We start from the raw sequence: 13,306 nt of genomic DNA on the forward strand, positions 1-13,306 counted from the left end.
TCCAATACTATGGCCACCTGATGCGAAGAGCTGACTCATTGGAAAAGACTCTGATGCTGGGAAGGATTGGGGGCGGGAGGAGAAGGGGACGACAGAGGATGAGGTGGCTGGATGGCATCACCGACTCAATGGACATGAGTTTGAGTGAACTCCGGGAGTTGGTGTCGGACAGGGAGGCCTGGCGTGCTGCGGTTCATGGAGTCGCAAAGAGTCGGACACAACTTAACGCTTTCTTCTCACGGAGGACGCGTCCCGCCGCCGGTCCAGGGCTTTCTCGCCCTCACGCCGGGAGACGCGACGACGAGGCGCAGTCAGCGACTTGAAAAGCGCCCGCGGCACTGCTCCGGGGCGGGGCGCCAGCGCGCGGGGGCGAAGCACGCGCAGTAGCGTCTCGCGTGGGCGGGCCTCGCGTCGCCTGCCGCACCACCCCCGCGCAGGCGCATGCGCAGGCTCGGCGTCGCGGGACTCCCGGCCGTCGCGGGCCGCGTCCCCCCCCCCGCCGCGGGTCAGAGGTCAGGGGGCGGGCGGCTGTGACGCGCGCGGAAGCGTCCTGGGCACGGTCGCTCGCCGGCGGGCAAGCGGCGCGGCTGTGGAGGGGGCCGCGGCCGGGGCGGCCCGACGGGAGTGGCTCCGGATCGCAGGGAGGCGGTCGAAGCCCTGCGGCGCCGCCGCCTGCAGCGGCCCCATGAGTCGGGGGACGATGCCTCAGCCCGGAGCGTGGCCGGGCGCTAGCTGTGCCGAGAAGCCGGCATGGGAGGCGGGGGCCGCGGCGCCGGAGGGCGGGAAGTCTGCGGCCGGCGGGCCACCGCGGGTCGCGGTGCGGTGCCCGTCCGAGCAGTGAGTGCGGGGCTCGGGGCGCGGGGCCGGGGCGGGGAGGGGGCTCCGGGCTCGGCCCCCTGAGGGCACGCTGAAGGGAGTATTGGGGGGATGGGGTGGGCGGGGGAGTAGCCTGCGGAGGGCCCTTCGCTTCCAAGTACGATCGTCGTAAATAGAGGAATTCGTAAGACCCTTGTATCCAGTGTCCCAGTTACAAAAGTTTTTCCGGAAGACGCATCCTAAAAGTTCTGGTTATCCAGTGTCCCCACCCCCGCGTTGTTGCTGGTTTTTTTTTTTGCTATCTCCATAGCTGTAAAGCTAAAGAAAGCTCCAGAAACCTGGGAAACAAACTCCAACAGCATATATTCTTATATACCTCACTCCCATCAGATATTTCTTCCGACCTGTGGCCGGAAGGAAAATAAGGTTGTCCCTTGTCCCCCACCACAGGGACACCGCACCACGCGACGTGTTTGTTCTTGGAAGGCAAGTCTCTGCTTGATGAGCGTCCCACCTGTTAGACAGACTTTGGACGGAGTTTGACCCAGTTGTTTTGGCCGCCAGCTGCTTATCTAGTTTTCCCCAGCCGCCCCTTCATTTTTAAATACGGAAGGCAATGCTTGTTAAAGTGTCTGTCGCTCAGTCGTGTCTGACTCTTTGCGACCCCATGGACTGTAGCGCACCCGGCTTCTCTGTCCATGGGGATTCTCCAGGCAAGAATACTGGAGTGGGTTGCCAGTCCTTTCTCCAGGAGATCTTTCTAACTCAGGGATTGAACCCAGATCTCCTCCACTGCAGACAGATTCTTTACCGTCTGAGCCATCAGGGAAGCCTGATCAATTCTTTATTGAACTGTGCAGAAGGTGGTGTAAATCGCAAGAGTCTGGGGTCAGGGGTGGAGGCAGAATGTAAACTTGAAGGCTGAAATTTTCTGCACTAGCAAATGCTTGTCACATACAAATGCCTTTGGAATTCCACAATTCCACTCAGAAAACCCGTTTGAGAGATTAGAGGGAATGTGCCCTGCGTTTCCCACTCTCCCCCCATCCCCATTTCCTTAAAAAAGGGGTTCTGGGTGGGGAAATGTTATTACAGATGATGTATTATAATCATCTGGCTTGCATGGTCCTTTATTGTGGACTGTGACATTCTCATTGAGCACCCAAACCCCTTGGGAGAGTGTTGCTGCTGCTGCTGCTAAGTCACTTCAGTCGTGTCCGACTCTGTGTGACCCCATAGATGGAAGCCCACCAGGCTCCCCCGTCCCTGGGATTCTCCAGACAAGAACACTGGAGTGGGTTGCCATTTCCTTCTCCAATGTGTGAAAGTGAAAAGTGAAAGTTAAGTCGCTCAGTCGTGTCTGACCCTTAGCGACCCCACGGACTGCAGCCTTCCAGGTTCCTCCATCCATGGGATTTTCTAGGCAAGAGAACTGGAGTGGCTTGCCATTGCCTTCTCCGTGGGAGAGTGTTAGCTGCACTTAATGGCCGCTGGGAAAGACTGAGAGCAAGAGGTTTCAAATGCCTGACTCCAGGAGCCAGCCAGGTCACCTGAGTGAAGCTGGGCAGGTGTAGACCATGGGTTCCTGGAGAGCTGAGTCTGATGGAGGTAGAATCCACTGAGCTCCAGCCTGTGTGTGTGTGTCACTCAGTCATGTCCGACTTTGTGATGCCAAGGACTGCAGCCTGCCAGGCTCCTATGTCCATGGGATTCTCCAGGCAAGAATACTGGAGCGGGTTGCCATTTCCTTCTCCAGGGAATCTTCCCCACCCAGGGATTGAATCTGGGTCTCCTGCACTGCAGTCAGATTCTTTACCATCTGAACCATCAGGCAAGCCCAGCCAATAGTTGCTGGATTTTCTGTAAAGAATCCAAAGATTCTGACTTTTGTTTGAAATGTTCTTTTTTAAAAAAATTTTTACTTAATTTTAAAGATTTATTTATTTATTGGTTTTGTTTTGGCTGGACCAAACAGCCTGGCATATGGGATCTTAGTTCCCTGACCAGGGATGGAACCTGTGTTCTCTGCAGTGGCTGCTTGGAGTCTTAACCACTGGACCGCCAGGGAAGGCTCCTGTTTTATTTTTTCAAAACTACATCCACGTGCTTTATTTTTATTTTCTATTTTATTTACTTATTTATTTTTGGCTATGCCACAACAGTGGCGGGATCTTAGTTCCCTGACTGGGGATCGAATCCTGGGCCCTGGCCCACCCAGTCCTAACTGCTGGACTGCATGGAATTCCCTTGATTTTTAAATAGTAGCCTTTTATTTTTAAATTGAAACCACTGTGCAGGCCCATGTGTGAGCGGCTGTGACCTGTGGTTGCAGTTTTGCTCTGTGCGTCTGAGCCCTACTTCAGACTCGGCAACTGATAAAGCAGGCGTGGTCTTTTGCTCCTGCCCCTTCGCAGCTTGAGCTGGTTCCTCCCTGCTGCTGCCAGGCTAACTGCTGCTCCCTCACTTATGCCCGGGTAGTCTATAGCTTTGCCCCCACCTACTGGCCCTGGCCCTCAAATGTTGCTTCTCAGCCTCAGCCATTTCGTGGCCTCCTCTGGGAGATGCAGAAACTTTGAACCAGGGTCCCCAAAATACACAGAGTTATTTGGCAAGTTTTTCTGCTGGATGTGGTTCCCAGAGTCTGAGTGCCTGGGGAAGTGGGTCATGGTGCAAAAGGAACATTCTTTCCTGATGCACAGGTTCTGTGGCGCAGGTGTCTCTTCTCTCTGCTGTCCGCAGAGCTATAGGCGTGGAGCTGAAAGGAATCTGAAAACCCCAGTCCAGGTTTGTCACTTGGTGCGTTAGGAAGCTGAGCTGCAGATCTGATCTGTATAGCTTGGCCAGGGAGGTGCAGGGAGTAGGTTCCAGGCTGCATCCTGTGATGCCTGGGCGCTGGGGACCCCCCCCCCCCAAACCATGTCTTTCTGGCGTCCTCAGCAAAATTGGGCAGAGAGGCATGATTTAGGACTGCAAACTTCACTTTTTTTTTTTTTTTTCTGGAATAGATGTTCCAGTTTGCCTTTTAAGTAGTAGCTTAGTTTCTTTTTCTTGCTATTTTTGTTGTCTTTGATGACCTCGTTCTCTTTTAACTGGTAAGAGAACAAAGGGAAGCAAGGGAAAGGAGGTGAAAAGAATTTCAAATGGCAGCTTCTGAAAATCACATCCCACGTTTCGGGCTTTCCTATTTGTTGTATGGGCAGTTGGGCTGCTTATCCTGTGTTGTGATACTTTCTTAAGGACCAGAGAAACTGCTGCATCACATTGTCCATTGTATAGTTTGCAGTGTAATGTGTGCCGTTCTTCCATGATGATATGTGCAGCCTAATAGTTGAGTGCAGATGTAGGTACATAGTGGAATACCTGAACTAGGTTCTAATATGATTTTTTAACCCTCTGTTTTTCTGTGACTGGAGCCAAGTCCCTTCTTCCCACCCAGAGAGTTAAGTTTGATCTGCACAGAAATTGAGTAAAGCACTTGCACCTGCCAATACGAAACACCATAAGATGCAGATGTTTGGGGACATCCTGCCGAGTCATTATAATTCATTCAGAGGATAGAAATTATGAATACAAATCACAATCCAACTTTTGCAGCCTTTATACATTCAGAATATAACTTTGAGGGGATTAGCGATGAGTCAGCAGAGGGATGGCTCATTTCCTAGGCTGTCCATAGGATACAGATTCCTTGTGACTGGACTCACTGTGATTTCCCCCCAGAGAAATTGTGGGGAGGGCAGACACAGAGATCTTGTGGATAAGCTGCATTCTGCATCGTCTGCCTTCCCTTCCTTCATGTGAGAACTGTGGTTGGCTGGCATCCCTTGGACAAGCCCCAAGGATGGCTCACACGATGACGTAGGGTCCCTTTTGAGGAAGTGTTAGGTCAGACCTGATTCAGTTGACTTCTTTGGAAATTTCCTCACTCCTCCTGTCAGCAGGTCTCCTATCGTCCGTCTCTTGCTCACGTGACCCATAAAATTGAAACTTAGGGTGGGTCCACTTCTTCCTTTCAGCTAAGCTAATACTCCGGCCCCTGAGGACCAGGGTGGCCCTGGACATGGTTTGTGGCCAGGCTAGACGTGCTTTGGGAATTGAGGAGTGAGCCTATTCCATGGTCCTTCTCTGTCTGCCTGAGGAAGGGACAGGGTTTAAATCTGGGGTCCACAGGCTCACAGTGTGTAGAGGGCAGCATGATGTGTCTGTGTACCCTTCTGAAATCGAAAGCAAAATTGTATGCATATTTATGTCTTTTTGGACTGAGGTTCAGAGGAAAGCTGTGGATTCTCAGAAGGGCTGTAACTAACAACTTGTGAAGCCCTTGCTCTTGGGTGTTGCTAAGTGTACTGTTGAGCGAATATGTTTTCCCACCCACCTCACACCTTAGTAGCTCCGGGGGCGCTGTCTCTGATGGGGTAACAGCTACTCCTTCCTGGTCCTTCCCCCACCTGGGGTTAGAACCTGCTTCAGAGCTGGGGTGAGAAACCTTAGGTTGCAGGGGTCCAGGTTGTCCTTAGACCCCTCTGGGAGTCACCGAGACAGTCATGGAAAGTCCACTTGCAGAAAGGAGGTGGAATTTTGGCCTGGGCGCCGGTACTTTCCTGCATTTGATGTGTGGCTCACTCATCTTAGACAACCGCTGAGAGGGGGAGAAAGGCTGGGTAGAGTGATCTTTGCTTTTCCTGTGCCTGCGTGGGACGGTGCCTGGTGTCACGGTGGTTGCCACTGTCTCACCGACACTGCCTGGACTGTTAGTCTTCTAGGACAGGCCAAATTAAGCATGATCTGCAAGTCCAGAGAACTGAGCAGAGTCATACTCAGTTTAGCTTTTTTAGATAGCTAAGGGGAACTTGGTGCAAATGTCCACAACAGTGAGTGAGTGAGATGCTGTCTTGTTAGCTTTACATATATGTTAGAGTTGACTTTTTTCATATTATGCGTTTACTTGTATCAGAAATCGAAAAGTTGGCTTCACAGAAATGTCTTCTGCTTAGCTGAGCTCTGTGTTTTTAGCTTATAGCTTTTGTTTTGGGGAATAGTATAATTTTGTCTAAATGTAGTCAGCATTTTAAAATTAAGTTTCAAACATTTATTGTTATCCAGGTCTTCGAACAGAGCAAGAGGAAGGTTATCAGTTAACAGACAGTGAGTGTCATGTAACCTGCTCAGTGGTGTATATTGCCTTAACATTAAGAGTGAAGTATTTCATCTCTTAAGAGAAAATGGGAGCCTGAAAATAACACACTTTAAAATAACATTATGGTGCTAAACTAATAATTTTCTAAGCAGGAATTATTAGCATTTTGGTTTAAAAATTTTAACTGAGTACGGCTCACATGCCATGGTCCCCAAGAAATTAGGTCACATTTAAGACTTTACTTTTCTAGCGACCTGTATGTTTTCTAGAAGGAAATTTTTTGCTGTAGTGATCATTTTGAGCCTATGGATTTCAGTGGACTCTTTGTGCCAAATGACGAACACCTCTCATCCCAGCCCCAGCTTGACACATACACAAGATTGCCACATTTCTGAAACTTGTCAGCACGGAGGGGGTCTGATCTTATCACATTGCCCCTTTCCTTTCACTGTTTCCCTGTCTTCCTTTCCCAAACAAAAATCTAAACCTCCGGCTATTTCAGATTCCCGATTTTAAATATAATTTCTTTTTGCTGTTAAAAATATCAGTTCCTTTTTGATATTTAAAAAAAGTTGAAGGCTATTGAGTGAAGTATTTTCTTAAATAAAATTATTTTAATTTTTCTTGCTTTCCCACATCCCTCTTTCTAGTTGGTGGTCCTCATGTTAGATGAATATTTCATTTTGGTTGTTAAATGTCTCATTTTCTGACCGTACTGATTGAGCCTTATTGCTTGAACTTATAACTTCTCCCCAAGGAAATACAGTGGCCTTTAACAGCCGTATTATAGTTTCCCTGGTAGCCTTGGCAAATTAGCAGATGTCCTTGGTGGCCATGGAAGCTCACAAACATCTGTGGACAGAATCTGAATGAAATAGTGTGGCTAAAGTGATTTGAATACACTCTGGGCCTCCTATTCATCAGTTTCTGTTGTGCTTCTTCTGTATGTCTTGGATCACCGCATTTCTATTTCCAGTAACCTCCCTTTCTGTTCTGTCTTCCCGTTGCACTTAGTTCTCCTGTAGGCTTCTCTTTGTTCCTCTGCTGTTGGTCTTTGTGGGAGTTTGTATTTGCGGCTGTTCAGAGAGATGCTAGTTTAGAGAACCTCCTCTGGGCCCTAGTGTTTCCGTCCCCTTTGGTTATTCTGTAGATAAGAAAGGCAGGAGACAAGAGTGGAGGCAGAGACGCCTGCCCATAGCCACAGAATTCGCGTGAAGTGAGAATAGCTTCATAGTCCGTTAGAACCAAGAACTGGAAGAGGAACTGCATAGATCATTTAGATCTTGTCTGGTCATCTTGTTTTGAAGATGAGAAAACTGAGGCCAAGATTAGGGAAGTGGCTTCCGCAAAAGCATGCTTCTGATAATGGTATTATGAAAACGATTCACTTAAACGCCTGTTTTATATGATCAGAATTTCTCTCCTATTTGATAAAGCTAGGAAGGAGGCCGAAAGATAATATTAAACTATTGGAAGAAGAACTAACACATTTAGTCACTTTTTATTTAAAGTGTTTGATGTATAGTCCCTGCAAATCTGGTTTCTGTTTGCTTTTAACCCTGGCATGGGCTGCATGGGTGACATCACACCTTTTACTTGAAATCTTACTGGGGTTAGAGCACATGGAAAGTACCTTTTCCCTAATATGCCCCCCTCAATCCCACAACAACAACAACAACAACAAAAAAGACAGGCGCACACACACTATCACTTTAAAGGAAAACAGGGATAAGAAGTGATCATTAGGTGAATCGCTCATCCCTCCTCTGCCCAGATGGATAGATACGAGAATTAATGAGGCTAGCTAACTTTTTTGACCGTCAAGCGCCTGTGTGTCTTATTTGCAGAGCAGTCTCCTGTGAGTACTCTGAACTGTTATTTTTACAGGTGGATAAATATAGGTGCTGAAAAGTATGGTCCCTTGAGTTCCACGGGTGACTCACGTGGTTGACGAGGGCTGGAGTGAGGAGTGGTCACACCCTGGCGGTCTATCTGCAGCCTGTGGCATGCTCCAGAGAGGCCGCCCACACAGCCTGTGCCTGTTGGGGTGGACAGTGAGCCATTCATGCGGGCGCGTCAGCGGAGCCAGTCACAGGTGTAAAAGCACAGGCTGGGCCCATCAAGTGTTTGGACTGAAGCATGTGTGTGTGTGTGTGTGTGTGTAGGGCTAGCGTGGTGGGGTGCATCTAGATTTAGACTTCCCCGCTTATTTGGGAGCCATTGAAGGGTTTCAGAGATGGAGGGTGTGTTGGTCCCCACCTCAGTCTGTTTCTCTCAGCGGCACCCCCTTCCTCTTTCCTCTGGCTTCTGAGCTGTGCACGAGGCACTGGGGAGCTCCCGGAGTTGGGCACGCGGGGGCCATCCCTTTAGTTCACAAGTAACTCCTCTTTCCTTCGTGCCCCAGTGCCTGGAGCCTCCTGTCCTGCGTGAGGACCAGAGTGTGCTGTTGTGGGGAGTACTGGGAACTGGGGATCTGTCACTTGCGGCCTTGGAGGTCTCCCATGCCCCCCGCAAAGTACTCAGTGTACCTCTAGTTCCTGACCTTTCTGGGCCCTGCAGGGTGTGCTGGTCCCCCGCCTCCAGCAGACATTGGTCCACAGGCCTCGAGGCTTCTCCCGTCCTCTGTGCCTTACCGCCCCTTCTTCCACTTTTGGGTGATTTGTGTTTTCACCTGTCTTGTGTTCCAGCAAAAACAGATTGGCATCTCTGTTGCCCATCACTGAGGTGTATCTTGAGGGGAACAGGAGTCGTCTTAGAATCTGAAAGTTCCGTTTGCCCTCCTTGTCTAGCAGCCAGTGGGGTTTTCTCCTTTCCAGAACTTAGTAGGTTCTTGTTGGCTTACTGAAGGAGCCGGGAGACTCTTTGGGGAGCTGCTGTGTAAGTCCCAGCGAAAGTGTGGGCGTTGGTGGGCATATGCCCAGCAGAAGGTTGGGGGCTGCCTTCCTGTGGGCATCAGGGAGCAGGAGCACCTCGGGGAGCTGGTGTGGCCCTGGGGATCTTGTGAATCTCCTGTCCTTTTTTGAGGAGCTCTTGGAAAATTTGCCTGTGATGTCCCAAAGTCGGCGGTTGGCCTGTGCTCCTCAGTGCTTTTATTAGCACCATCTCTATGCTTGAAACCTGAAGAGTCATGAACAGCTTCGCTGATGAGCATAGATGAGCATGCTAAGATGCTTACATGTGTGGTTGAGACATTAAAGACATCACAGTTGAAATGGCCCCAGAGCCATAGCCAGTGGAGTGGTGTAACATGTCTCACTTCAAGAAGTCTGAGTTAGTAATACTAGAAACAGAAGTCTAAGACGAAAGACCCACATTTTATCAGACTGTCATCATGTAATGTAAAAACATTAAACTTTGCGTGTCTCATAACTTTGTAAAGCAGCTGCATGTTGTGATAAGAAGGACATGTCAGTGCCACAAATTTTTGAAATGTCTGATTTGGTGTGATTTCAGTGAGGAGGACATGTATCGTGCGGCGGATGAAATAGAAAAGGAGAAAGAATTACTTATACATGAAAGAGGGTCATCAGGTATGTTTGGAATTGTTTTCTTTATAAAGAGTTCTTGCTGCTTATAGTAGAAAATGCAGTTAAATCAGTATATCCATTTTCATAAAATATTGAGATACACTTTCCTAGGAAGATGGACTTCCTAGGAATCATTCTGAGGCATTTGGTCTTACCTCCATTCGGTTATTCATTTTGCTGGGTAAAAATATTTTCGGTATATTTGGGGACTCCTGTTTCCTGAGGTTTTAAACTTTTAGTGCAAGTACTTTGCTTGCGTTCCTTACATTCATAGCGTTTTTGCACCCGTGAGAATTTGTCTAACCTCTTGACACCATTCTCTCTTAAGTTCTTGACTTCCTTATTTTCATAGAGGGAGAGTTGGGGTTTGAAGCGCATTTTTCATTTCAAGTGGAAGGATTTACTGAGAAGCTCGCCCTCTGGGTCTTTGTGTGCAGAAGGCCTTGTGAATTTAATTTGACTTATAAGAAAGAACGGTCGTGGACTTGATAGCTCTTAATTCTCCCCTCATGTCGTGACTTCCTGTCCACACTTGTGCTCAGCCGCATGCGCTCTGTTCATCCCTCAGCGTCCATCAACCCTGGCTGCTAGGGCAAGCCTGCTTCTACCATGGCCGTTGGGGCTGGCTGTGGGGAAGCACCTCCTTCCTCCCCAACTCGCCCCGGGCAGGAGGCCAGAAAGGGGGGCTCCATTAGGGGATACCCCACAGACCATTCAGACTGAGGGCAGGAGGAGAAGGGTCCGACAGAGAATGAGATGGTTGGATGTCATCACTGAATCAGTAACGTGAGTTTGAGCAAACTCCGGGAGATGGTGAAGGACAGGAGGCCTGGCGTACTGCAGTCCACGGGTCACGAAGAGTCGGACGAGGCTGAGCCACTGAACGGTTCACAAGCGGCGTTTTCCTGCGCGCCACTTGGGTAATGTTCTGGTTTAAGAACCGGCTCTCATTTGCGGTGCAGGTGACAAAGTGTTAAGATGTGTCATTAGGAGCAGAAGATACCGGGTGGGGTCTCTGAAGACAGTTCTCAGTGTTCCTCACAGGGAGTTGGCGGAACTCCTCCCTGTGGTAACTGGGGAAGATGAGGTGCTCTGTTGTGGTCCAGCCCCGCGGGTTCCCAGCCCCCACCGCCTTCAGAGATGTCTCAGGGCCCCAGCAGCAGTTGCACGCACTTCACCTCACAGGCAGGACTCAGCAGTCCTGTCCTGAGGAGAAAGCGCTGCTTCAGCCCTTGTCTGTTCCTGGCCCATCTGCCGGCGCCTCTGGCCTTCTCGCACTTGCTCTGCAGGCTCTCTGTTGGGGTTCCCTCCTGTCCCCAGGGGAGCATCATACAGGTGCTCTTGCTTTTCAGGGGGTCTTATCGCTTCCAGCTCTGGTCTGAGTCAACACGGGTCCCTTCACACCCTGCATCTCAGTCCTTCTGGCTTTGTTGCCTTCCCTGGCGTAACATCCTGTGGATGGGCCTCTGGTGAGCAGCTTCGTTTTGTGCGAAAATGTCTTGATTTCACTTTGTTTCTTGAATAACCCCAGGCGAATAATATATTTTTTCTAATTTTCCTTGAAGATTTCATTCCACTCTCTTGTCATTTCTCTTGCAGTTGAAAACGCTGCAGTCAGTCCGACTCTTGGCAGTCTGTCTTTCCCTGTCTTCTCTCTGTCTTTGGTGTCCTACAGTTTCTCCTCAGGGTCTCTTAGGTATGGATTTTTTTTTTAGCACTTTGTTAGGGATTGTGTTTACCTTTTAAAATCTGCAGATGCTTAGTTTTCGTCAGTTCAGGAGCGTTCTCAGCCATTCTCTCTTTAAATACTGCCTGTTTCTGGTTCCGTTTACTGCTTCCAGAGCTCCAGATCAGGTGTCTGCTAGCTCCCATTCAGTTTCCAGGGCGCTCAGTTACACACCCTTTCAAGTATTTTCTGACTTTTAGCCTCTGTTGCATTCTGGATAGTTCCTTTAGAAAGGTTCTCTTTTGGAAAAGATCTGTTTTTCTTCCCAATTTGGTCTTTTTTGATAGTGTATTGCTCTTTGCTCAAGTTTTTATTCCTTCTTTTATTCCTTTAAGCAGTTTAAACTTACTCTTCTGGACCTGATAATTCCATTAGCTGAAAATCCTGGCAGGTCTTCTTACGCCAGTTGCTGTTTTTGCTTACTTCTTGTTTCTTCAGTTTGGTTCTAAGTTCAGCTTTTGTGTGTCTGTGGAGAGATTGTGTAGCCTGTCTTGAGTGTGGGGGAGTTTGGCCTTGTTTCTGCCATGCGGCCTGGCGTCACTGGGCCCTGTCAAGGGACTTTCTGGGTTTGCGCTCCCAGGGTCTTGCAGCTGGTGTGCAGTCGCACGCTGTCCCTGTGTGAGGGCTGGCCCGTGGCTGTGAGACCTTTGGCCCTCTCCCGGTCAGAGCCAGGTCAAGGCAGAAAGTTCTCTCATGCTCTCTGTTAGTCACCTAGTGCATGCATGCGAAGTTGCCTGAGTCGTGGCCTATTCTTTGCGACCCCGTGGACTGGAGCCCACCAGACTGCTCTGTCCACGGGGTTCTCCAGGCAAGGAGCAGGTTGCCATTTCCTTCTCCAGGGGATCTTCCTGACCCAGGGAGCAAACCCATGTCTCTTAACATTGCCTGCATTAGCAGTCGGGTTCTTTACCACTCTCCTGGGAAGCTGACCTCACCTAGTCCAGGGGTCAGCAAACACTAGCTCCCTGGCCAAAGTTGACATGCCACCTGGTTTTGTAAATAAAGTTTTATTGGAACTCCTTAGTTTACACATCTCATGTGGTGATTTTCATGCGTAGTAAGTTGAGTAGTTGTGACAGAAACCTTACAGCCTACGTTATTTACACTCTGGCCCATTAGAGAAAAATCTTCAATTCTTGCCCTAGCCTCTTGATGGAGAGTCCCAGCGTTCTGGAGGGGTTCAGTTTTAACTTTCCATCCTCCAAGGGTCTGAATCCTTGTCTTGGTCACCATATGGTGGTTAAGGAAACCTCTTGGTTATTTCAGCTTCTGGTGACCACTCTTGATTTTCAGCTTCCCCTTTGTGCTTTTTGAGTCTGTTTTTGGTGGAGTCCATTTGGCCATTAGAATTGTGCGTTCCTGGGGCAGTAAGCAGCCTGTGTAGCATGTGGATAACCAGAGCAGGAGCTGACTTAGACTGTAAGCTGCTGAGGTCAGGCTCAAGCAGCTTGACGTCCTGCGTCTCCAGCTCCCAGCCCACAGTGGTGCTTGGAGTCCTCTTCCCAGCGCCCAGCAGGATGGGACTGGGGGTGCACTTCTGTGCTAACAGCTGTGCAAGTACCCGTTTTCCCACCCTCACTGCCTCGTGCAGATCTCTGATTCCTCAGAGAACTGCGGCCTGCGGCCTGGCCTCTGAGCCCAGTCAGCCTCCTGCCTCCTCCCCCCAGTCCTGAGGGGGGGCCCCTGCCGGCCTGTGGAGGGACCAGGTCTGCCCACAGGAAAGAGGCCCGTGGGTGAGGAGAGTGCCAGGGCTGGACTTGCTTTTCCGGGGCCCCTTCCCGAGCTGGAAGCTGCTCTGTTCGTGACAGAACGTGACAATGAGTGTCCTCGACTCTGGACACTGTAGCTCCTCGGGCTTTCTGAGGAGGTGAGTCGAAAGGCGATTACAGGGAACTCTTCCTTCTCCTAATGGACACTCACACAGTGTTTTTGACTTTAAACAGTGACTGCTCTTTATCTGCGGAGAAGGCAATGGCAAGCCACTCCAGTACTATTGCCTAGAAAATCCCATGGATGGAGGAGCCTGGTAGGCTGCAGTCCGTGGGGTCGCTGGGGGTCGGACACGACTGAGCGACTTCACTTTCACACATTGGAGAAGGA

General features: G+C 49.7%; 1 protein-coding gene across 4 annotated transcripts in view; it reads left to right on the forward strand.

The window, feature by feature from the left end:
• The first annotated feature begins 525 nt into the window (after positions 1 to 525).
• Positions 526 to 13,306, forward strand: part of OTULIN (OTU deubiquitinase with linear linkage specificity) — a 37,438-nt gene continuing 24,657 nt past the window's right edge. For 2 of the 4 annotated variants that reach the window (XM_055422249.2, XM_088827635.1), the window contains exons 1-2: positions 526 to 837; positions 9,407 to 9,483. In XM_055422249.2, coding sequence (XP_055278224.1) covers positions 686 to 837; positions 9,407 to 9,483 — 229 coding nt within the window. In that variant the 5' untranslated portion in view covers positions 526 to 685. Of the gene's footprint in view, positions 838 to 1,206; positions 1,303 to 9,406; positions 9,484 to 13,306 lie in introns of all 4 variants that reach the window. The other 2 variants (XM_088827637.1, XM_088827636.1) reach the window with 2 other exon arrangements.

The sequence above is a fragment of the Moschus berezovskii genome, chromosome 18, assembly GCF_049115385.1.
Source record: "Moschus berezovskii isolate FMDL1 chromosome 18, NW_MosBer_1.0, whole genome shotgun sequence".
In the NCBI taxonomy this organism is placed as follows: Eukaryota; Metazoa; Chordata; class Mammalia; order Artiodactyla; family Moschidae; genus Moschus; species Moschus berezovskii.